At 41.0% G+C, this 25,737-nt stretch overlaps 1 protein-coding gene across 1 annotated transcript in view; it reads right to left on the bottom strand.

Annotated features, from left to right (window-relative positions):
- aqr (aquarius intron-binding spliceosomal factor) overlaps positions 1–25,737 on the bottom strand; it is a 50,574-nt gene that overhangs the window by 15,945 nt on the left and 8,892 nt on the right. Inside the window, exons 15-31 of the mRNA XM_070841962.1 lie at positions 24,011–24,113; positions 21,738–21,858; positions 20,753–20,894; positions 19,794–19,972; positions 18,582–18,749; positions 16,618–16,787; positions 15,399–15,640; positions 15,042–15,191; positions 14,249–14,318; positions 12,688–12,798; positions 11,271–11,380; positions 7,893–8,028; positions 5,966–6,175; positions 3,825–3,962; positions 3,651–3,722; positions 2,561–2,748; positions 2,262–2,433 (exon numbers count right to left, since the gene is read on the bottom strand). Coding sequence (XP_070698063.1) covers positions 2,262–2,433; positions 2,561–2,748; positions 3,651–3,722; positions 3,825–3,962; positions 5,966–6,175; positions 7,893–8,028; positions 11,271–11,380; positions 12,688–12,798; positions 14,249–14,318; positions 15,042–15,191; positions 15,399–15,640; positions 16,618–16,787; positions 18,582–18,749; positions 19,794–19,972; positions 20,753–20,894; positions 21,738–21,858; positions 24,011–24,113 — 2,482 coding nt within the window. The remainder of the gene's footprint in view (positions 1–2,261; positions 2,434–2,560; positions 2,749–3,650; positions 3,723–3,824; positions 3,963–5,965; positions 6,176–7,892; positions 8,029–11,270; positions 11,381–12,687; positions 12,799–14,248; positions 14,319–15,041; positions 15,192–15,398; positions 15,641–16,617; positions 16,788–18,581; positions 18,750–19,793; positions 19,973–20,752; positions 20,895–21,737; positions 21,859–24,010; positions 24,114–25,737) is intronic.

Here is a 25,737-nt window from a genome sequence, read left to right as displayed (position 1 = left end):
ACCTCAAAAACATTGCAAAACTCCGCCCATCACTCACCCTCCCAGATGCTGAGAAACCTTTGTTGAGCCTTTGTCTCCTCCAGGCTGGATTATTGCAACGCACTCCTCGTCGGGATCCCTGACAAGAGCCTTCAAAAGCTCCAATACATCCAAAACAGCACTGCCAGGATCCTGACGAGGAGGCGGAAATACGACCACATCACACCCATCCTCCACTCACTTCACTTGCTTCCCATCCACCTCAGGTCTGAATACAAAATATCCCTCCTCACCCATAACTGCATTCATGGCAACACACCAGTCTACCTTAAGGAACTCCTAACCCTCCAAACCTCCTCCAGAAACCTCCGGTCTGCAAGCAACTACCGCCTCTGCCCCGCCAGGACAAAATTGCGCACAATGGGTGACCGGGCCTTCCAATCTGCCGCTCCATGCCTGTGGAATGCCCTCCCAGACCACCTGAGGGTGCCTCAGACGGTGGACTCTTTTAAAAGACATCTCAAAAACCATCTTTTTAAGATGGCTTACCCCTAAATCAAACCTACCTTCTTGGGAACAGCACCCTGCTTTTATGTTGTTTTTATCTGCTTTTATGTTGTTTTATCTGCTGTTAAGTCTGGGTCTTTAAACTCTGTTGCTTTTTTAACTGTCATACGTTGTTAGGTTTTTAATTGTAGCACTTTGAGATCTGTACCGTCAAATATAAAGTGCATTATAAATAAAATGTATTATTATTATTATTATTTAGATAAGCATCTTACTCTTTATGAGCCATCTGACAACTTGGGAAGTACTATCAATGGGCCGAGACTCAATATGGAAAGTGTTTTAACAAATGAGGCGGAGAAGCAGGAACAGACCTTTGGACTGTGGAGTGTCGGAGTGCATGCACGTGTTTGTGCGTATGATGTACAGATCCTGTATAAGTGCAAAGCTGGGTTGTGGCAGTGTTTGTTCAGCTGTGACAGGCATTCAGCATGCACTGGGTAAAATTGCTTCTCTAGTGTCCAATTTATCCATTCTGGTTCCAAGGAAAGTGCATGCGTCTGTGTGTGTACGGGTGTGTGTGTGCGTGCATCAGGCATGGTGAGTGATACTGGTAATTCCCTTGAGAAGCCTGAAAATGGCAACAGGCAAATGGAGTTGAGGTTCATGTGACCTGGTGCCTCGAGAAGTGCACATGGTCTGGATTTACGAACAATAAGAAGCTTCAGGGGCATGAGAATGCACAGTGTTCGATGCTGCAGTAACGCTAATGAGGCACTGAGATATGTTTATCAGTCACGCAATTTATAAAGAAATCTGGACTGATGTATTTGTTCATTTGTGCCTATTGTAATTATAAGACTAATTAACTTTTACCTGAAATTAAGTGCTGCTGGCTTTCTAACAACTGGCTGGCTGGCTGGCTTTCTGTTGTAAAATTCATCTTATACCTCCAACAACTCTTTTGATTATAGCTTCCTTCCTTAATTACAAAGGAAGATTTCTCAGCAACACTTATTAATCCAGTTAAACTAAATGGTTTCATGTTACATTTCAGTACTTAAAATATTGCTATCTTACTGTTATACTTGACAGGACCATTTGGGTTCCTGTGCTGGTGAAGTGCCAAAGTAAACATCTTTTCACACACACCCCCATCAACCCCACCCACTCAGTCTTGAGTGTCTCAGCAATGTCATGATGAAACACAATCTTGCTCCTGGTGTGGAGGACAAAACCCACTGGTCTGTGCTGGGCAGGCGGTGCTAGCTGTAAACTAAGCAGGGTTATGAATTTATCATATGGACTGGTAGCTAAACCATTAAAATTTAAAAATGAATGAACTGCTGTACAAGAACCAATTCAGAGGAAATGGAGGCTAGGGAGGAATATGGTTCTCTGCTCTGGTGGAACTAAGAGTGTATGACTGTGTATTTGTGTAAAAGAGTGTATAAATTGTGCTGCCACACATGATGTGATATGAACTATTTCTGCTGTTACAACATTGTCTATGCATCTGTGCTACAGGTAAACAGAATACTGGTATCATATCTTCACTGTTAAATTTAAGTAATGCACGAGTCTGTGTGTGTTCATGCTGAAGGCATTCACAGGTGAAAAAGCCTTATTTGGGTTGTTGTAAATCTAGAAGTGGAATGATTAAATGTGTAATATAACTGGCAGACAGACACACAGGCAGTAAGTTTTGTATGTACTCGGTACAAATACCTGCTGTGCTGTGTTTGTATTTGTGTACTGTAGTGTGAACTACTGACCTGGTAGAAGTAAGGGTTGGGCTCAGATTCTCCTACTCCATTGAAGTCCTCCACGTTGATTAGCTGGAAGTCAAAGGTCAGGCCAGGGTTGGGCACCTGGAATTCAGGCAGTTGCTGGACATGAGGCAAGTTCCCCAGGTGTTTGTAGCGCCAGTTGTAGAGGTTACACAGGCTTTGGGACAAGAGTATGAAGGAACACGTTAAGTCTCACTGATGTTATGTCCTCTCTGTGAGGAGACAGTACCAATCACTAAGACACTGCACTGACTGTAGCTTTTTGTTCCACCAGGGTCACCCACCTTGCACGTGCGCGGCCCTGTGCATCCAGATCTATAGTGGGCACTCCCAGGCGCACAAATCGGGTGAAGAGAGACTGCTCCATGTTGGAGTACTTCTGGAAGGCCATGTTCTTGATAACAGGGGGCAACTGGTGGTGGTCTCCAATCATGATCCAACGCTTCAGTCTGCTGTAGCCGTCCTCTGGGTTCTGCAGAGGGAGAGAAAAAAATTAGTGGTAAGAACACTTGTTACAGAGAACACTTGAATTTCAAAACTTCAAATACAGGGATCCGTCCTAGACTCTGTAAAATATTATCTTTTCCATTTTGTGCCGAATAGGTGAAACCATTAATTGGGTTTTCCTTGGAGCTGCACAGGTGGCTGCGAGAATTGAAATCAAATTGTAATCACACAGCACTACAACTACTCCATATTGTCCAACTTTATTCAATTTAGTTTTCTCTAACGAGACAATACTATATTGTGTATGTGAAATCAGATCTTCAGCAGAAAATTACATTTAAGTGCAGGAGGGCAGTGGCGCTTGAGGGGCCTGTATAGTATTTTTACTCATGTCTACGTCATGCTGCCAGATTTTGATAATTAGATATGGTTTATTTGAAGCTTGACCTCTGTCAAATCTGATATAACAATCTTTTCAAGTCAAGAGTTGATTTTATCACTGAAATCAGAGATATGGGTTGAATGGCTAGATAATGAAAGGGAAGGGGAGGAGGAGGAATAAACTGTTTCTCTGTGATGAATACCTGGTAGAAGCCTCTGACAATAACTCACTAGAGAAAAGAGATAAAGAGAAGAGCTCTGGTGTGGTTGTTGGATGGGCTGATGTGCTTAATGATCTCATCTGTAAACAGACATTAGCACTATCTCGGACAATTAGGCACAACTACCAAAGACAAGCACCATTAGTGTGTATGGAGCCCATCACTCAGACCTTAACAGATAAAGTTAGGTATTAGAAGGCCGAGTCCTGAGTTAAGGATTAAACTAGGCGTGATACTTATAACAGTGCTTAGGTCAGTTTCACAATAAGACTTCAACAAGATAATATGGTTATAAGGTTTTAAGACTCAGTGAAGACAGGGTTACCTGTAACAGGAGGGGGATGAAGGTCTCAATCTCCAAAATCTGAGCAGCCTCTTCCATCAGGATGTTGTCATACTAATAAAGAGAATCAGCGATTTAAACCCAATACTTAAAATAACTGCATTATACAAACACTTTACTAGGTTGTTGTCTTTATGTCAGCTGAGAAGAGTCTACCTTAAATCCCAGCTCCACCAGGTCATGACGTTTGAGTGCAGCATGTGTACAGGTCATGGCAATAATTTTGGCTTCTTTCACCAGCAGATACTTGGAGCGGTCCAGTCCACTCCTCAGCAGCTCAAAGGCCCTAAACTCCTTTCAGGGTAGACAAGAGAGAAGACAAAATGACAAAATGATGGATGATTACTGTCAAAGGTGATGGATAGGATGATTATCTTGGATGAAATAATAATACCTCCAAAAGAAAAAAGGCACAGTTCAATAATTGGATACATAACCAATACATCTTTGTGTCTACCCTCATTTCAAAAAGACATGTTTGAAAAACTCAGTAGCTCAACCTAAGCTCTCTAATAGATCAAACTTCCTCTCCTTTTGATTCCCTGGAGACGTCCCATAACTCTCAACTACAAGACAGTCATAAAAGATGATAAAGTGATTGGCAACCTACACACCTTTAATTAAACATCATTAACATAATCCCTCTGATTGTCACTGGTAGACACGTTCTCCTCTTTTCCCATTATGCAGTGATACAAAGGCCAGCCAGCCACAGGGCTGCTCTGCAGAGAGCACACTGGGTGTAGTTTTCTGGTTAATATCTGCTACTTGAAGAACACTTTTGCCCAGATTTTCTTACATAGTTCATACTGAACTGGAATGAAAAATCTAGGATCAGTTTTTACACAAAATACAAATGAGTTCACTTCAGAGTGCCGATATCATGGCAGTATGAAAACCACGCTGTGGGGGGGCAAACGCAAATGGGGAATCTGGGTAAACTGGCGTGCTATTTTCAGGTCGCCACACTAGTCGTGTAGGGGTAGGGAAGGGAGAGAGAGAGGGAGGACGGGAGAAGTAGATTCGGACAGCACACTGGGGTATAAATATTTGATGGGTTACTATTTTAGTATTAATATTAAACCAATCAAAACATGCAATATTGATGAGATCTATTTTTAACCCCCATGGCTCCGGAGAGGTTGATGGGTGAAATCAAGATGGTAAGGATACACGGACACTGAGAAGAGAGGGAAGACAGGGGAAAAAAGTGAACAGCGGTGAAGATGTGGTGGGAATGCAGAGGAGGAAACGGGAGGTGTTTATACAGACGGAACCCAGGAGGCACATTGTGTCCATCTGTCTGTCTAGCAATAAATTCTTAATAAATTCCTATGACAGCTCATTCAAAACTGCTTTTACATTTGAAAAGGCGGACTGATAAGCAAATTCAGCATAACATTGCTTTGTCTACCCTGCACCACAGACAGCAATACCTCTTAATGGGTGTACAGATTTCACTGCAGCATGGGTGAGGCTGAGGGAGGAGGGAGAGGTGCTCTGATGCAGTGATACAGAGGCCAGCCAGATAAATCAAGGTCACCACATGTGTTGGGATATTACCTCAAGCCAATAACTTCTTTATTGCTTTTCGTAGACCTTCTTGGTGTTCCCATAAATCTGAAATGTTATTGTTATCCCTATAGAAACACTCTATGGGTGGAAGAATGATATCACATTCAGCTGTGTGTTTGTGAGTGTGAGAGAGTGTCATAGAGAGTAAAAAAGATAAGTAGTAATAGCCTTCATCACTTTCTTGCACCACTTATCTTTTCAAAGGGGTCAGCAAACATGTCTACAAGTAAACAGTACGAGCACTGTTAAGTATTTTATGTAATGATTCACTCCATCAATTGAAGCAAAGAGACAGGTGATGACTAAAAGTCACAGAGATGCAAAAGAGCTGCTCATACGCAGACACATCAACACAGACATGACAGCGTCTGACTAATCTAAAACCTGCCACTGTGGTGGCCAGGAAGGCACAGTTACTTGTTGAGTACCATTAAATACAGCTGACATAACCTGTGTGTGTGTTTGAGGAAAAAAAAAGGAAAGCTAATTATGTTTACCTCAGACAAGTTGGAGATGATGCATGTGATGCGTGTTTCTGGACAGGTTATTTGTTGCTGTATGCATTTCAATGTAAAGCACACTGAATTAAACTGTAATGACATGCTCTATAAATAAAATTGCCTTGCCTTATTCCACTCAAGTAACTTGCTTACATCCCACTGAGTGCTGTTCAGCAGTGAGGGAACAAGTACACCCTGTGTGTGTGTGTGTGTCAGTCTTACCTCCAGCTGGGTGAATATTTTCTTGATGTGGCGGTAGCAGCCCTCTGCAATGTCCATGTCCTCTTCATATGATCGGCCCTTGAACACGGGCTGGGGGGCGTTGGAGAAGTACTTGTGGAAGGGAAAGTGTGCAGCCACACTTTGCACCTCAACTTTCTTGCCCTGTTTAGGCCGGACTTTACTCATGTACTCTTCCCAGCGAGATATCACCTGTAGTGGAGAGATAGAGCAGACATTCAGTACCCTCTGAACAATCAGAGGCTGAGCCCAAGGAGTGAGAGTCTGTTTAATGTATATTTGAAAACCCCACACATACCTGTGGCTTGGACAAATGTGGGTTCTCTGTGTTACAAATACAGACAGGCCTTCTGAACTGAACTGGTATGCATGACTGGCGGTATTGAAATTATATTGACAGAAATCTCATAATTGTTTACACCAAAAGGACTGGCAACATGGTGCATGCTATATTTTCTCTCTATTTATTTGACCATAGCAAAAACACATTACAAACAATGAGAACAGATAGCCTCACTCAGATACAGGTGCCCCTGCTGAGCACCTAATAAACCAGCTTCAACCAAACAGCAGGATAGCCTAGTTCTATTAATACCCCTGTGAAAAACAACTTAAAGGATAACATTAACGCGTCTGCTAGAGGGCTCAGCTTAATTGTGTGCCAAGTATCTATTTGTATGCATTATTAGGACCACCATCGAAACTTTAAGTGTCTGCATCTGCATTGTTATCATTGATCACCGACAGAGTAGCTTGTTCAAAGTCACAGATTCACCACGCTAACAACTTCTTGACATTTTCATCTTCAAGTGTCAAAGAACTACACTGTTAGCAAGTTTTCAGAGCTAAAATGAACAGAAGAACTCAGCTGAAATGAAGAGTGGGTGGAAAATCAAATCTCCATGCACCATCAAATTAATAAGAGTGGCGTGCGTGAGGCAGACAACTGAGAAACTTCTGGCAAGGTGCAAAAATGGCAGCACAAACATCATCAGACATGAACTCTGACACAGGATCTCGGGTAACAGCTAAGGTAAACAAATATTTACTAAGGCTTTGAGTCACCACACAACTATCTACTATAGGATATACTTTGAGCTATGACCACCACAAAAAACTGTCACTGGCATCTTCACACTGTTTTTATGTGTCTCACATTACAGTTGTGAGGTGATGTGATACTTAGGTGACAGTTACTTTTTTCAGAAAAAGAAAATGATATTAACTTGAGCTCCCCATTAACACTGAGGACGACAGCTACATCCCGCACTTCGTTATGTTGCAAACGTCTATAATGTCTATTTTAGAACCCTTCTAATGAACCATGGGAATGGAAGTAAGTAATTTTCTGCAGTGGCATTTCTCCTGCAGCCTGAGGACATTGATAATTAGGTAACAGGAAGAAACAGCAAGGGTTGCCACTAGTTTCTAGGTATTTGCGGTCTAGGCAAAAAGAGCAGAGAGTCTGGGGAATAGAAACTTTAATACTGTCTGGATTTGATTGGCATGAATGTCTGCGGAACAGGGTAGATAATACAGAAATCCATTCTAATTAATTCTGCAAAATATGTCCTAGAACTCACTCTCTTTGCCTCTCTGTAAATCAATATTAATATCCAAACACAAATTTCATTGATGTTTAGAGGCTTAATTGTAGGACTGAGAGGTGGCCAAATGCAAAAACACAGACTTTTGAACAGTTTGTTTTGCCAAACATGTATGCAATTAATTTTATTTGGACATTAGACTCACTTTTTGCTAGATGAAACATTATGCACAATATGAACCAATGCAAAGGGCAAAATCGGAAATATAGCTAATGCAACATTGCTTGGCTGGACAGCTTAATTTTGTGGCCCTTTTCTCTGCACATTGCATTAACATATACACACCTAAATTATAGTCTTACCTGGTAGAGGTAGAAGTGTCCAGCAGTCTCACAGGTGTAAGAAACATCTCCCGGCACATCCAAGCTCTCCTGCAACCTCCCCACCTCTCTGAGGAGCTCCAATCTTCTAGCTAGCACATAGTTCACCCTGCCATATCTGGAGACCGACAGCACAGTATACTTAGTTTACCTTTTTCTGCCAGGATAAATTGACAGTTGAAATAATGTCAAGAATTACAGGTTAAGAATAAAGCAATGATGGAAGTAGCTTGATATTTAAGGTTCAATTGACTTGAATTGTTTCTAGAAATGAATGCGTAATGACTAAGGAGACATGAACAATTCCTTTTATGCAAATATCTAAACATTAACTAAAATTGTTATTGATACGTTGATTTCTTTGATACAAGTTAACACAGATACATATATAGATTATGATATCACTAATTCAGACAGACAGTCAGACTCTGCTCAAGCTGTTGCTCAAGTGCATTATCAATCTTCTGATGCACTGAGTGATCAGATTGACTCCTGTCTGTTCCTCTGCTCCATTATCAACTTCACAGTGAAATAACTGGTGTCTTGACCCAGATTCACTGACCTCCCTGCTGTTATTTCAATATCTCACCGTTTTGTTATATGCAGCGAACGCTTCTAATTGTGGATTCAGCATCTGATCTGACTCATTCCCCACCGTGGCACCATGTTGTTAAATCTCCATGAACGTAGTAATAGAACAGAGGTCCTTCTTATTTAGATGGTTGTTGTGTGGGATCGTGGTTATGATTGCATGGTTGTAATCACCGCTATTGTAGCGAGAGTAAGCAGGTGAAAAAAACGCCTGGTTGTCCAAGGACATGCAGTATATACTAAAGTGAAATATGTAAAATGTATTGTAAATATGACCCAATGGAGTACAGAGGTTTAAAGAGGGCAATGCTGTCCTTGACAGTGTACAAGGTTTTGTTAAGTTCTATCATGCATCCTGTTGTCCAGGAAAACGATACTGTTTAAAAGCAATTATCAGGTGGCAATGAGACCAGCAGCACGCACAGGAAGACAGGAAGTGGGAGGGGTCACAGGGTGATATTGGAGGTGAACTCTATTTTTAGATCCTCTCTAAAGATCCCTAGTCAGCAGATGACTCAAAGAAAATCACAGTGATCTGCCTGTTTGGCCTGAATAAAATTTAATAAAAATGTAGAGTGACATTGCTTCCCAGGATGATGGACCTGTAAAGCTTTCAGCTACTGAGACAGAGAACCCAGAATACACACAAAGCTGTAGGCACAGCATTTACCAGCAGGAATATTATTTTTGTAAAATCCAATAATTATAAAACTCACAAACAACAGCATCAGCTGTGCTCGAGTCTGAGTGGCAATTTAATTCCCACCAAGAGCAAAAATGGCATTATGACATTTTCTTGACAAAGATTATATTCAACCTGAAACCTAGTGTACAACTATAGACTATCTGCGTGCAATTTGGAAAGATCTCCCTTATACCCCGACCAACTGCACTCTAAAAATCTCATTAAAACGGCACAAAATTCATCATGAAATGCAGGGAGGCATAGGTAATTGATGGTGCTCTAGCTTTCCCTTTGTTAGGCATCCGGAGGAGCACTGCCTTCCATTTTGTCATCTCGTATACAGTGTTAATTAAAACTCTCTGGCTCTCTCCTCTCGCTGGTGTCAGTGGGGTGGAAGGAGTGTGGAGTCTGCATGTTATTATGAGGCAACCAGGCAGACTGGAACATATTAAATGTTGCTAGCTAAAGCTCTTTCTTTTATGTCTATGTTGCTGCATAATTTAAGAATGTAACAGACTGCTTCCATGTGCACACTTCAGTTCCCATACATTGCTATTCAAACAACAGTCATACACTCGCACTGAGCAGTAGTTATACACAGAGCTCACCCCTCCCTTCCTCCTCTGAAAGTGCTGCTAAGGGCTATAGGGTGCAATTTGCTCAGTGCCACAGATGGATAAGGTGGTAATTAACAATGCAGGTTACAAGGATACTTTAAATAGTAGCAGCATGAAAACTTGATTAATATGCACCAACACTGAGCTTTTCATTTGCAGGAGCTGGCTAAAGAGCTTTGTTAGTAAAAAAAACAAAAAAAAAACAAAACAAAACAAAAGAAGGTGGTTCTGGCTGATTCATCTTATAATGGTGTTAAATATAGTAGCAGTCAAGTAGAACTGTAAATGTTTTGGATATCTTAAAATAAACTCTCCATCTTAAGTCTGTCATGAGTGCTTTAAGTGTGCTGTCCCCCTCAACTTCTCTTTTCCCATCTCACTATGTCTCGGTAGTAAGGACTGTGTGTGTGTGTGTGTGTGTAATGCCTCAAGGGATAGTGACTCAAACACTGGAGTTTACACAGAAGTGTGGGTGAGAGAGCAGGGAACTACTGGGGCTTCCTTAACAGGACTCTAGTGGTTACATTTGCTCTGTGCCTTGCCACCAGTGCTATATGAAGAATGGCAGCATTGTGTTTCATGTGTCCATCAGGGTGTGGACAAAGACCACTCTTAAATGACAACTGTTAAAGCTACAAATTGTTTTGTTTTTTACAATTATTTATTTATCAAATCACCCACTACAGATTTAAGAGGGCTCCTACCTGACCTGAGCTAAATGAATTAAATAACGTGAAATATTGTGAATTATGTTTCTGCCAGTATTTTTAGTGCATGTTTTTTTTTTTTTGGTCAGCCCAAACTGCAACAGCAGACTTAAATGATCAAGACATATACTGTAGGAGAGTGGTATTTGGATTAAAATAGCTTCTTTCATGAAAACATACAGGATGTAATTCCTAAATTGTTTAGGAAAACTTTAAAATGTAAATGTGTGACTTTCAGCAACTCCTGAAAAACATGTTGCTTTAATTCATTCTATGCCTGCTGTAAATCTACCCATCCCTCTCATTATGGCTTGTTGCCATCCTACTCTTCTTGGAAATTACTACCAAAGTGGCCACTATGAATGGGTACGAGGTCGGTTCATCACACAGGAATTGCCTCCAAGTTCAAGGCTGTAGGGAGAGATCCTTTTCACTGCTGGAAAGGCCTGAGAGGCCAAAGATGCTTAATGAAGATACACCAGGTCCATGGCCTGGCATATGGGACTATCAAGTAGCACTGTCACTGTGTTGGCTCTTCATTCGTATGTGGGCAGCTGGGCTTTGTACAGCGTATAGCATGTAAACCTGTGTGTGTACATGCATTGTTCGCTTTGCAAGGGTTGCTTGGGCTGAATGCCCTTTCACACATACATGTGTGAAATCAAGGTGTCTCAATTTTCACATCAAGTATGCCAGTTTGTTTAGGTCCATCAATCAGTGCCTGTGTGTTCTCTTGACACCTGCTCCTTACTGTCCTCACCTGCTGAAGTCCTTCTCCGTCTCCAGCTCCTCTTCTCCATGGCCCAGACGCAGGAGGTGGCGCTCGTCAATGTCTAGAGCCATGATCTTTTCAAACAGTTGGTTCAGGGCCTGGTGAAAAATGAACCATGCAACAAGAAAACATGATCAGATGCGGAAAATCCTTTCTTTGACATGCGTGTGTATTTTGTCATCTATCAAGAGTACTTGTTTTAACGTCCTGTCTCTTTTTCAAAGTCAATGTATTTGTCCAAATTCTTCAAACTGTGCTGTGGACTGCAATGTGTAATATATTTGACGTATTCATCATGATGTGAATTATGGAGTCCCTAAGTGTACGTGGGGGAGAAAAAAAATAGATAAGTTAGAAAAAAAAAAAAACGATAAAAACTTTGGTGAACCGGGAGTTCTCTCACAATACTATTTAATTTCGGTCAATCATCCCACATTAAAATGGAACATTTTTCGTGCACACCTTACTGTAATGCATACACCATATTTTCACATGCTTGGAAGGGCATGCAGTGGTGTACTGGCCATCTTGTTAACCCATCTTGTTAATCCCTGTAGGCTGTAACATCGGTGGGCCAGTGGACCATTAAAAAGTATATAAAGTTACTGGCCGTCAGGTCTTGTCTGTCTCTTTACCGGCCCTCTCTGTGTGGCTGTTAGTCGGGATGAGCATGAAAACGTGCTGTGTGCGTTTTGTAGGATATCACCAACTCGACCTGGATTTGGTTGCTAATAAATTCAATCAGGGATGTCAGGTCAGAAAATGCTTTTGCTTGTGCTAAGTATTCTCTTAGGTCGTTTCTCACTTATGTGAATTCTATGCCTACTGCCAAGCACTGATTAAGTGCCTTTATATTTGAGGTACATTTCAAAATAAAATTCTGTGAACCACCCCTACAGATGTGTGCACTCCATTGTTGTGGTTGTGGTGCCAAACTGACCCTGAAGTACATTGACCTAAATAAAAGAAACTTTTAGGTAAAAGCAAAAGTTTCTTTGGGGAAAGCAAAAGTTTCTTGGGAGAGCATAAAAGCATCCTTTATAAGAAACTTAAAAGGAAGGGAGAACTGTTGCTTTATAATAAGGTTTTTCATCATTGTATTCAACAATGCTTCTTATGGCCAAGATTCCTTTTGGCAAGCATCCACTGATGTAAAACAACAGCAGATTACTTTATGATTAAATACTACAGGGGCAAGACCGAGCACAAGGGAGCTTAGATTTTAATTTTTCTTCCATGGTTTGAATAAGACTATCCTCTGATTAATGGGCAGTTCTGAGTACCAACTCTAAATTCTCCAGACAACCTCACTGTAAAGTTTCCCCAACACCCTGCTCAAAAACAGAGATCAGAAATGTGTTTAGCTGGTTTGTGTGTAGGTGTGCTGCGTTTGTGGTGGGTTAACCTGGTTAGAGTGTGTGACTATGAGGGTCCTCTGCTCAGGAAAGTTGTGATAGAGGTTTGAGATGATCTGAACAGCAACATCTGTCTTTCCTGTACCTGGTGGTCCAACAACCTAGAGACAGAGCAGGAAGAGAAAAGGTTTAACAGAGAGAAGCACATTGAGAAGTTGGGTCACAGCACAAAGTCGCTTGCCTTGGAGACATCCTGGCAGTTTTGACAGCTAGGCCATGGGCATGTCAGAACAGGCCTTGTTAGCTGTGCTCAGATATAACCAATGCAACAAGGCTGTGGTGTTTGCCTGGCATGCCAAGACCCAGTGACTGCACAGATGGGCAAAGACACAGAGCTACTTAAAACAGAGAAAAGCTACAGGAGGTATAAGTATCTTTCAAGCCTCCCTTTTGTACTTGTCATCTGAATGCTAGTAGCACTTCATCTCTGTATACAAGTTGCCATGCTAATAAGCTTCATATTTACTTAACTGGTGGGAATAGTACATCTAATTTACTAAATAAATATTCATGAACAGGTTGGTCTCAGTACGGGCATCTCAGGTGAGGTAATTTCTGCTAAAATAGAAAGCACAATTAGATTTTTCTGCATAAATAAGTATATAATCAGCTCCTTGGTTTCCCTACATGAAAGACTAGCCAGGCAGACTGGGAGGTAGCATTTGTTATGGCTGCTAATGACTGTGACAAATGCCAAGAGGGAAGGTTAGATGGGATGGGGTGGGGAGAGGAGAGGAGAGGAGAGGAGAGGAGAGGAAAGGAGCATGCAGGGTTTTACGACTGTGCTGATAGCCTACTTGCCAAATATACCCCGGCTAGCTGCACAATAAATAACTCAGACCCCTCTGCCAGCTTCCAATCAACACATCAGAACAGCACCATTGTCAAAACAGTGTGTTACACTACTCTTGAAATAATAGCAGGCTGGAATGACATAGCTGTGGATGTGCATATAGACTGTGTGTATGTAATTTCATGTGCCTTTGATTATTTTGTTGGCAATGCCAAAATTACAGAGGGGGTTCAGTCTACATGAGTGATGAAGATAGGGACACCAAACAGCAGTATATTCACTGGAGTGGGAATTCCCTTGGTGTGCATCACTGAGATTAATGGTTGCAAATCTTTGGCTTCATAACAGCGAGCTGGAACAGTAAGTATCTGCGGTATCAGCACTCATTGGACTGACTAGAGGTTTTGCCCAGACACCATCACACCCAATGACTTTTGAGAAATGCGTTTAAACATAGCTCATCTCCTTAATTCCACTATGTTTCTAACGTTCACGTTTTTGGTTGCTAGGAACAGAAAGTAAGTGAAGTAATTTTGTACTACTATCAATTTAATAGACAGGTACAGGATTACTTAACATGTGCTCACTGAAATCCAGATATCAGTGATAACCATTTGTCTATCTGGAGTTCATTTGTTTCAATTTGTATGTCACGTGGATCATTTATATCTTGCCAAATTTATTTTGTGGCTTCTGTTGAATCTTGAACCTTGAGAAACACAGTATATACAGTAAAACGTGAAATACAAAATACTTACCATGGTGAGTCCTGGCTGCATCCCGGCTCGAATGGCTTCAATCTGAGTAGGAGTGAACTGAATTGTATTCCTGTAGGAAATGTTCATTACTGATGTTAATAAATCAAGTAATTAGTCGGAGACACTGAACCTTGGCGGCATACGTACATTTGTGTTCAAATGCTTTCATTAGTTTTCTTAAAAGAGATGCTTAATGCCGTGAGTTTTCTTGTGATGTTTTTTGAAACCGTTTTTTGAAAGAATGTTAAGCCCTTGTTTCCCCATGGACATGTTGTATCTATCAAGATTTAAATATCAAAGGGCAAACTGGAAATGCTAAAACATCACCAGAATTTAAATTTTTCATGAAGGGCAATTATTTTGTGGTGTTATAATTAGTACAGGAATGTTAAAGCCTTTTCTGTTCACCTTTAATTGCATAAACATTTCCTTCTATAAAGGTAGGCATAACAACAACCAAAATAACACCACAATATTACAAGGTGGACAAGTCAGGGGGGGATACCATGGCGACAAACAGGGCCAAACAAATCAGAATAGTCAGAACCAGAGTAGAGTATCTATAATAAGCATTTGACTGGTGCTTCTGTACTGTTTTATACTGTAAAGGTGTTTTGGATAAAGGATAAGGACAATATAATTCATACTTGGACCAAGATTCAAGAAAGAATGTTGTTATACCATATGCTATGGGTAGAGTACTAGCTGAAGTGTGTAACTGCCTTTGAAGAGGTCTAATCTCGTTGTTGAAACTGTGAATGGAAAGGCCTGAGTCCTGGCCTTGACCTCTCACCGTTTGGGCTGATTGTAGGGGTACGGCCCACGGTTGGGGGTGACGTAGGGCTCAACAGCCAAAGTCATGTCCTCCTCTTTGTTTTCCACCTCTTCATCAGCCTTTCTCTTCTTCCCTTTGTCTGTTGTGTTGGAGATGGGAAACTTGATTCTGGTAAGGCAAAAGGAAGACGCATAATAGAATATAAGATAAATATAATATATAGCATTGAAACATCAGTTGTACCTACTAGGCATATTATACGACACTAAATAAATAAAATATTAATGTTCTATACACTTACTTTAATCAAGTTAAATTAGCTTAAACAAGAACTTCCGCTTTATCATTTGATTGGACTGGATCTTTGACTTTCACCTGAAAGGGGAGACTTGCAGTTCAGGGTTCTCCTCTGTGACTTTTATGGTGTAACCAGGGAAACATGAACGTAAATGGTCCAGAGACAGAAAGGTGTCATTGAAGTCCAACGTGGAGATCTGATTAGGCATTTTAGAGTAGTGGGCACTGCCTGGGTCGCCATAGCCTAGGATAATGTCGTGAAGCCAGTCTGGGACAACACACTCTGTGTTCATCAGGTTTCTAATGGTCTCTAGCACAGCCTAAAACAGAGAGAGAGAAATATGTGACAGATATTAAACCAGTAGACTACTGAGTAAAAAAATAATCATTTGAAAGAGAAAAATCTAACTGAATGACGCATGTCAGACAAACGACAACCATCTCACACGAGGTGTTTTCAGCAGGATAAGAATAGCTTTGTAGTGGGATGATGGGACGGCAGGTAATTTGCATGTATGTCAATTATATTTTAATGAGCTGCAAACTGTCTGATACCCTGAGCATCAAACATTGGGTAGGGAAACATGTTTACTTTTATCTGTGTCACACATCAAAGAAGGAGAAGAATGTTTCTTCAATACCTATTAGTTCCCGAGCTTCATAAATTCATAAAAAAAAGAAACACAACAACATCATCTGTCATTGCTTTGGCTGTGAAAGACAGAAATGGATGTTCGGAATTACAAATTACAAATTTGACAGAGCTGTAATGAGACGCGCTCAAATGGAAGATTGCGATAAAAAGCAAGAGGGTTTTGTGCATGATTAACATTCTAAAAAAATAGTTTAACAAAATGGAGCAAAACAACGTCAGACTGATGGGATTTTTAACAAAAGTTACTCACATGGCTAACTTTACTACGACCTGTTGAAAACTTTCATATCTATATTATGCATTTTTAATGTCTTTAGTATAGAAACAGTTTAACATGCAATGTTGGCATGTTGCCACAAGGGGATTCTTAAAGGTGAGACAGAGAGGTGGGGGTGCATATCACATGAATATCCAGTGAGAGGTGTCTCTCATTGGGATCACAGGGAGGGCCTTGAGTGGGTGGTAATCTCAGAGTTGCCCTGGCCCCAACCTTACAGCTACAATACCCAAGAGAGTATAATATGTACGATACATCATCCTAGGGTGGTGTCCGTAGGACCAGGGCTCAAGGCCTGATGATAAAGCACTCATATTCAATGTACAATAAGAGCCGATCTGTGTGCTTCAGCGTGTAGTCCAAACCTTGAAGTTATTCTCCTTGGGTTTGCGTCTCATGATGATGTTGAAAGTCTCATATGGGTCTTCAGAGCCACTCTGAATGCTGCTGCTCATGTCCTGCTGGTACTGGTTTGGGTCCAGCCATACGCGGAATGTTCTGGTGTCTCCTCGCAGCTTGGGCTTTGGGTCGGGTCCTAAAACAGAGTGGTATGGAGAATACTTGTTACAATACATCAATGGAGTAATTATATCATAGTGATAGATGTAAAAGTAATAAACCTAAATTTTGATGCCATTTCAAAAAAATAAAATAAAAAAATCACTGTTACAATCTAAAAGAAAAACCTGACTGTAGGCCAGGACAATGAAACAGAAAACTAAGGACAAAGGTAAATAGTAAAGCCAATTCTAAATCACACAATGCTAAAACCATAATTTCAGTAATCATTTCAATCATATCCTTACATTAAAAAAAAAACAACCTTTAAAAACAACTCACTCGCCTTGCTAGTATTAAATGTAGGTGCTTGACTGACAGGCCACAGGCTTTATGCTTGCCCCCAAAGGGAGCCTGTGTGGTGCAGCAAGTGCAGCTTTCACAGATGTCTAAATAGATTCCTGTATGGAGCTGCAGGGCACAGAGCAGGAGAATGAAACTCAATTCTGTTGTATCTGTGCCCATCCATGTGTACATCTGTCTGTGCGCACATGTGTACAGCTATGTGGGGATTATCAAATCCCCCTTATTAAAATAACTGTGGCCATAGTTTAAGAGTGGAAGCTGCACCCTCAACACCATGGGATAACAATGCAGACAGCTGGGCTATGGTGTGTGTGCAAAACAAGTATGTGACATTGAATTAAACTGTTATTAAAAGGTTGGGATTAAATCAATACATGATTTAAACAGCGAAGCATTCAAATTTTCCATGTAACCCACATAGCATTTGTACATTTGTAAGTAATGTCATATTTTACACACAAATATTACAGTCTTGAGCAAGTGTGAGAGCAGTGTGTAAGTCACTATTTACTGTCTCAAAACGCATCTCTTATGATATGTCTCCCCACACCTTCACCAAGTGCCCCCTGATTTATGTGACATCACCCCACCAGCCAGTTAGCCAGAGTACCACTTAAGCCAAGTTGGAGATCTGAAAGTTTAACCAAGCCGACACTGGCGGGGCATGTTCCCTGGCACTATGTCTATTTAGAAAGCCCTGCCCAATGCATATTTAATCCAAACAGATGAGAGGATAGGGGAATGGGTGCTTCAGTGCATGGACACATGTTCCCACAAGGGAAACACTTGGAATAGCAGGGCTGTGGGCTAACTTAGGTGAACCAACCTCTAAGACGGACTTGCTTTGGGCAGTGGGGATGAACATGACACGGTAAACAGAGATCATGTTACTGTATAAACACATTTTACTTTTCAGGAAAGACTAGATATTTGAATTTGGTCTGAGGGGGTGACTCATGTATGGGCACGCACACAAAACAGGCTTTTATTAGTGAAATATGGTAGGTTACAGAAAAGACCTCATGCAGTGCTCAAATCTGTTTTCCAACTCTAGAATGTATTGTTGCTAACAATGCCTTGTTTCTTAGATGCACGTGAGTGTTTCCAATATGACACATTACTATATTCTTCAGGACGAGCACATTCAGTGTTCTCTTAGAAAAGAACATCAATCCAGATAAAGCCAATGCAGCTTCACTTAAGTCCAATAAATAAAGCAGGGGGCAGGGCCCAAAGCTCTCAGGTGTTGTAGTTGACCTCAGGTTAATGGAATGCTAATATGAACAGGTCAGGTCTAAATGTGACAGTCACCATGACAACACCAGTCTGACCCTCTCCCGAGGATCTGTCCGTGGGGATGATTGTGTATAGAAGGTCTCGTGTGTGGATGGATGTCATGTATTATGACTGTGTGTGTGTGTGTGTGTGTGTGTGTGTATGCAGGCAGTGGCCCATATGAGCATACCTTCTTCAATGACGCGCCCCTTGTCATCCAGCATACCCTGCACCTCGCAGCCTCTCACGTACACCAGGCCAGTCTGCTCCACAAAGGGCTGGCGCCGGTCGAAGCGTGTGCCGTAGGGCAGGTTGGGCCGCACCGTGATCAGAAAGCAAACGTCGTGCTTCCGCAGCCCTATAGGGAAAGAGGATGGGGAGACAAATTAGAAAAAGAGAGAAACTGAAGGAAAAAGAGAGACAATGAAAGAGTCAGAGAGGGACAAGTATGCAGGAAAAGAGAGAGGTGGGGGGTGTAAGAGAGTGGTGGTGTAAGGGAGTTTGGAGATGTGACAGAAACCGCCCTGTCAGCATTTGCCTGATCTTTAAAACATGAAGCTCTAATTATACGATGAGGAAAGGGCTAGTGGAAGGAAGGAAGCAATACTTCATATCTCTACTGAATTACAAGCAGGAAAGTGAAACCATAAACGGAGAAAGTGAAGACATTAATTTGGGATATATTAGACTTACTTTTTTTAAAACCAGTAATCACTCCATTACTTATACACCACTTGTACACCACCCATTTATTTTATAAATTAATTAGCGCAATACACCATTGGCATACATTGGCGCATCTTTCTCTAGAGAGCTATAGCAGTCTGCCTGCATTCTGCTTTCTATGTTCCCAGGCTGACAAGCTCCTGTTAACATTATCTAAAGTGCCCTTATCAGCCACACAGAGAAGTAGAGAGAAAAATGATCAGAAAATAAAACAAAGTGGCTCCGTGGTAGAGGCTACACAGAAAAAGCATGTCTTCACAGAGACATGAGGTAGGCAAGGGTCATGAGTCAAGGTCCAGTGGGATGGAACAGAGTGGTGAGGGAAGACTTTATGGGGGTTATAAACTGCTTACTAGGAGAACTGTTAGAAGACACAATAAGAGAAAAAAAAAGAGGAAAGGAAAAGCTGCAGCAAGGCAAAATGAAAGGGGGCTGGGGGTGGTGATGTACAGTATTACTGGTGCATGAAGACATGTGTTGTGATAAATTCATTCTTTGTCATTCTTATTATTCTTGGTAAGTAAAAAAATGAAGTGATACAGAATACAGGATAGTTAGACTGACATAACCAACATAAATGGTGGACCATATAAAGTGATAAATAATACATTAAAAATGTTGACCTAAAAAGATCTAACAATTATGGACAGACACAGACACACAGACACAAAATTACCTTCCCACTCATTTTTGATGTGATCTTGTACGTTGAGGTTAACAGTGACATCAGCTCGCACACGAGCGGGCCAGCTCTCTCCAATGTTGGGCTTGGCCACCTCCACTATGGAAAAGGAGGTGATTGTCTGAGCCATCCTGGCCCAGCCGCCGAACACCACTCCGCCGTACTCTGATTGCCTACGTAGAGAGACAGACACAGCACAAAGTTAGACAAGCGCTGTGGGCTGCTGTCAAGATGGAAACCACTTGGATTCAGGGCAGCACATGGCACAACTGCTTACTTATTTACTTTTGCAGGAACAACAAGCAAGTTGCTACATCACTTGACATAATGGGAGCACTTATTATGTTAAGCAATGGGTTTCCAAATGTGATGTAGCAAATGTCACAGTCTTTTAATAAAATATTATCATTGTGCAATGCCACCATGTGAGAGGTAGTCGGAGGATAAGAATCTTCATTCATTGAAAGGAAAAAAAAGAGAAAATATTCTGTGACTGAGTTAATAGTAGAAATTTGCTCTACTGAGGCAGAAAAAGAAACCACAGATCTACTTTAGTGTATGAGAGAATCCTTTTTTAAACTTTTAAAAAGTTCTACATGATGTTAACAGCTTTTAACTTTTATTCTAAATATTATTCAGAGAGCCTTTGACCACTTCCTCTTGAGTATCCACACCAAGAATTTCAGTATATTACAAATCTATAAATCTTTGGAAATTGCATCTTGATATCTTTAGATATCTTTAGGTATCTATTATACCAATTTTTTTTTATACTAAGAATCCTTTCATCAGACCTTTGAGTTTTCAAAGAGCTGAATGGTTATTAAAAATGAATACATCTCCAAACACTTTAAAACACTAGTTTCAGAAAATTCTAGAAATGTTTGGACCAAGAAAACAATGAGATTTTGGATTAATTTTCCTGTAGCTTTACAGAATTGAGGACATCTCACCATGGTTTCATACGCCACACCACATCTTCAATGTCCTGTCTGATCTCATAGGTAGACTCTAGACGAAAGAGGTTGAAGTTCCTCAACAGGTAGTCATGGAGGGTCAGGAACTGCAGGTTCAGCTTAGGTAGTGCTAGACAGCCTGAGAAGACAAATACAGTGAGTGGATAGAGATAGACAGCTTAAATAATAATTTAAATATGGAAGTAATTACACAAACACTTACAATTAGTCAACAAACATCATAGTTATGTTTTCTATACAATTACAATATAGGCCAAAATGGCCAAATTTATGAGGTTGATGTCTGCTGGCCGGTTAGTTGATATGGTCTTGTCTGACCAACTACTTGTTGGTTATGGTGTTACTTTGATATGAAGAAAAGTCGCCTTAATCCATTATTTTCATCTATTTATTATGCCACAATACTGTAACTCACCACTAGTGGAGGACTGGTGCTGTACTGAAGGTTGTTACTGATATGAGAGCACAAGGAGAACACGGAGCACCAGAAGAAAATGTGTGTGTGACACTGCCAGTCCCTCCTCATAGACCAATCGATTGGTTAAAAAGTAGGTAGAATTTCAGATTTATACTGCAGATTTATATGTAGCTATCTCTCTAATATCAACTGTGTAAATTGCTAAATGTCTGCTGAATGTCTACAAGTTAAAGCCAAACAGTAATATGCTTAAGGGATGTTGCTTGAATGGTTAGAGGTTTGTGAGTTATTCAAGGTGTCCTTGCTAAAGAGGATTCTGCAAGAGAAATGCAAGTACTGTGCCAGATGAGTGCCCTCAGGATAAGGGATAACACAAGGTGTGGGTGTATACTTGTGACTATGAGACTGACTAGACACTGAAATTAGCATTTGTGCTCTTGTGCATGTTAACTCACAGACACATGTGCAGATGTACACAGAGATGTTGGTCAATGGTTATTCGCAAAGATAAACACAATCACAAGTTACACGTGCAACACACACCTTCGCCTGAGTAGTACTCTGTCGGGACGATGTTCTCATCCCAGATTATCTTCTCTGTTGGATAAAGCGGCATCTGGTTAAGTTGCTCAATCTGAGAGATTCTGCGCTCATGGCGGGACACCTGTGTGTGCATGTCGCAAATGAAAGAAACAGAGAGAAATTGGATTAATGAACAAATGCTCCTCTGCCCCTTTCGATGAGTGTCTAGGATCTTTATCTTCTCCCATACTAGACGAAAGAAACAAAGAAAAAAACATTCCCACAAAATCAGGTCATTCAACTAATTTCTTACATCATACCCAGGGTATATGTCTGCTTTGAATGAAGCCTTTTATCATTTGTCATCCTCAATGTAGTTCTGCTGCTAGACCTCTGTTGGCCAATGGGTTTTAAAATGTGTGGTCAACTTTTAGCTTTCAACAAGCTTTCAGATGTTCAACGCATGAATGAGTAGTTATGATGTTGCAACTTTTTTCCATATGTAGACGTTAGGGGTGCAACTAACAATTACATTCATTATTAATTAATCTGGGGATAATTTTCTCGATTCATCGATTGTTTTGTCAGAAAATAATGAAAATTGACCATTACAATTTCCCAGAGCCAAAGATGACATATTCAAATGACTAATTTGTCCAGCCAACAATTCAAAACCCAAAGATAATCAGTGTACCAAAAAACAAGAAAAGCAGCATATCCCTACATTTTTCCTTGAAAAATGACTGAATCAATCTATTATCAAAACAGATGCCACTTCATTTTCTGCTGATCAACTAGTCGATTAACAACAAATTATTTCACCTCTATTATACACTACTCATTACACCTTCATGTAGGTATTTGCTTGAAGAAGAACAATTATTTCAATCAGTGGCGCTAAAGTGGGAGCCTCTAGTATCTATGAGTATCTCTCCATTTTATTGCATTAATCTTTGAACCCATAACCTGTCCTTCTGAGGTTTTGCAATTATTTACTTTGTCAAGGCAAGTGGTATCAGCTTTAGAATACAAACCAGCTCATCTGTTCCACCAGAGGAAGTAAACAGCCTAAACTAGGCTAACGTTGGCGATGGTGTAACAGCAGCACTGTGGTTCCTCCTTCCCAAGCATATTTATGAGTATGTTCTCTGCAGCAAGTATAATTGTTTTGCTACCATGTGGCAGAGTTCTAGTCCTGTGGCCTCTTCCTATTAAACCCACACGGTCAGAGATGTTGGTTGTTGGGGGCAACCTCAGGCGCACACAAATGAGTCCCCTGACATTGTCTCCTGCAACAATCTAATCAGATAATTATGAAACAGCTCTTCTCCATCGCTTCTCTGAGAGGACCTGGGGAGGGTCTGAGTGGGTAATTATGAATAACTGCAGGACAGCCTCGAAACACCCACTTTGATGAAGAGTCCACAGCACATGTGTGAGTGTGTATTGGGGAGACTAGCAGGACAAGGGCCCAGTAGTTTCCTGAAGGGGATTTAAAAATGAAAATTGGGAGAGCACGCGAAGGGGAACCAGAGAGCACAATCAAACTGGCTCTAGCCTTTCAAGATACCTCCACCTCATCAGCCCTGACTTCAGCTCACCCTACGTTACACAAATGCTCACATAAAGCAGTAATTGGATTAGAAGGCAAATTCAAGAGGGACTGGCAGTGAAGAGGGGATACTATATGTATTCCAAGGTCAAGAGCTTAAATTAATGACTTTAAAATGAGAAACACAAAACCTATTATGCTGTAGCGCTGACTGGCCGGTTATTGTTCTGGAAAATAACGGTTCACCAACATTGTTTGTAGAGGTGCACCAATACCAATTATGCACCCTTTATAGTGCCAGTTGACAAGCACATAGTGCCTGAAGTATTGCTTCATTCCCTCATAGAACTAAACAATTTCCAACTAATTAATTCAAATGTCTGATCTATTCAATATTATCTGGTATAAGCAATAGGATCGTTTTTAGCTGAATATATGGTTCTAGTTTGCAAATTTGCAAGTCTGGATTCCCATAAGCATGCACAAGTTTAAGGGCCATGTATCACTGTCTGCATTTCCATCCAAGATTACAGTGTACCAGATGTAGATTATTCTTTATCTTCTATCTATCTTCTATTACATCCCACTGTGAAACCTCAGACTTGCATGGTAAGCCTGTCACTTAACAGGTTATTTACTAGACCGTCCTAAATGTCACGGCCAAAAACAGATTTCTGCCACCAAGGCTTAAAAGCTCAAGTGTCTGCATGGACAGTTTAATAAAAACCAAGACTGCACTTACCAGTAACTCAAGGAGAACCACTTTCTCATAGGTGGTGTCCTGCCCTTCAGGCAGCTCTGGGAGCAGACACAGATACGAGGCCACCTGGTGGAGCGTATTGGGACTATGGGGAGGGATGAGATAAAAGAGTGGTTAGTCAGCTAGTTAATTGGCATTTGCAAATTATACATTTGCAAATGCAAATGTACCTTTATCCAAAGCAGGGATGGCAATAAGCACATAATAACTAATTGCTGTCCAAAGACAATCATTTGGTAATGACTGAAATGGTGAAGATTAAAATTATGACAGAAACCCTCTGATGTCTACTAATATATAACTGTGCTGGCTATATAGCATTACTTTGGCACATTGTATTTGTAACAGCTACTAAGGTGTAGGTTCAGCCTCTTTTTTGGGACACTACGTCCCCTTCTGAGAAAGATTTTTCAAACGGCAAGGGCAACACAACCATATGTGTGAAGATACACAGCCTTATCAAATTCTTTCTGCTTGTTAGCACTGCGGCACAAAGCAATTCTTCTGTTTGCTTTGACACTGCACTCCTGCTCTGTCAGCATGTGTGTGTTAAGGGGCCGGAGCGCACTGATGCGACAGGATTATGAAAATCAAAGCCCATCTCCGTCTCGGAAAGCTGAGGCACGGCTCTCTGCATACAGACCTGTTTTAATCAGGCTGACACACTGTGACAAAGGCAGGATCTGGTACACAACGAAGGACAGGGCCTTGACACATTGTGACAGGCCTGGACAGCCACACGTGGCACTGACCGACTGTGTCCGTGTATGTGCATGCATTCTGCTACTTGTGATGCCCTGCTTGGGCAGTGGGATGGCAAAACTTGCCAACACTGCAGTCTGGTGGCCCTGTGGATGACCTGCCATAGGTCATGTGGACATTCCTTCCCTTAGCAACAAAATAACAGCAGCACAACAACTCACTTTGAGTAAAGGAGATGACTGGACCAGGTCATGACTGACAGCTGAGCAACTGGCAGAGCAAGGTAAGGATGGGGACATAAAAGAAACTGGTCCACAGTAATTTTACTCAATAGCATGAAGGCCATCTTGACCACTTGGGTAAACCATTAAACTAATGTGTAATTTTATCATTTTAGTGATGAACAAATTACAGAGGCCATTACATGGTCAGTTAAAGACCCTTTCCTTCAGCTGGGGAAAACATAACCAGAACATGAGACAACATCACAAGCCCAAAAAACCTTTCTATTTTAAACAAACAAAAAGAAAAACAAAAAGACGATGACTTTTCTGGCAGCCCAACTCTGCTGAAAATTGAAGTGGCTTACGCTTTCACCGTATATTTCTTTCTTAGTCACATAATATCCACAGAATAAAAAGCAGGTTTCAATGAGGAGTGGAAGTGATAAAATCTAAACTCCCTTTCAATCACAAGCCCACGCTGAAGAACTAATCCACAGAACTAATTACACCAATTATTTTGATATTTCCAGTAGTGATGACTCGCTTCAATTTTTGCTAGCATTTCACAAAGTGATGCATACTCTTTGATCTTGTAGTCAATTCATTTTTTGGCCTGAAATGACACTCAGCACGTTTTATGTAACTGAAAGGAGTGTCTGTGTGTGTGAGTGTATATGTGAGAGAATGGGTGTGTATATGTGTGGGCAGGCTATGCAATAATGCTGCGTTTGTGTGTTTGGGGGACTTAGCGGATAAATTCAGAGCGGCGGGTGACTGGGAGCT

The sequence above is a fragment of the Pempheris klunzingeri genome, chromosome 13 (assembly GCF_042242105.1).
Source record: "Pempheris klunzingeri isolate RE-2024b chromosome 13, fPemKlu1.hap1, whole genome shotgun sequence".
NCBI lineage: Eukaryota > Metazoa > Chordata > Actinopteri > Acropomatiformes > Pempheridae > Pempheris > Pempheris klunzingeri.
Note: the sequence above shows the minus strand (reverse complement) of the source record. Positions and strands in the feature narration are given on the sequence as shown.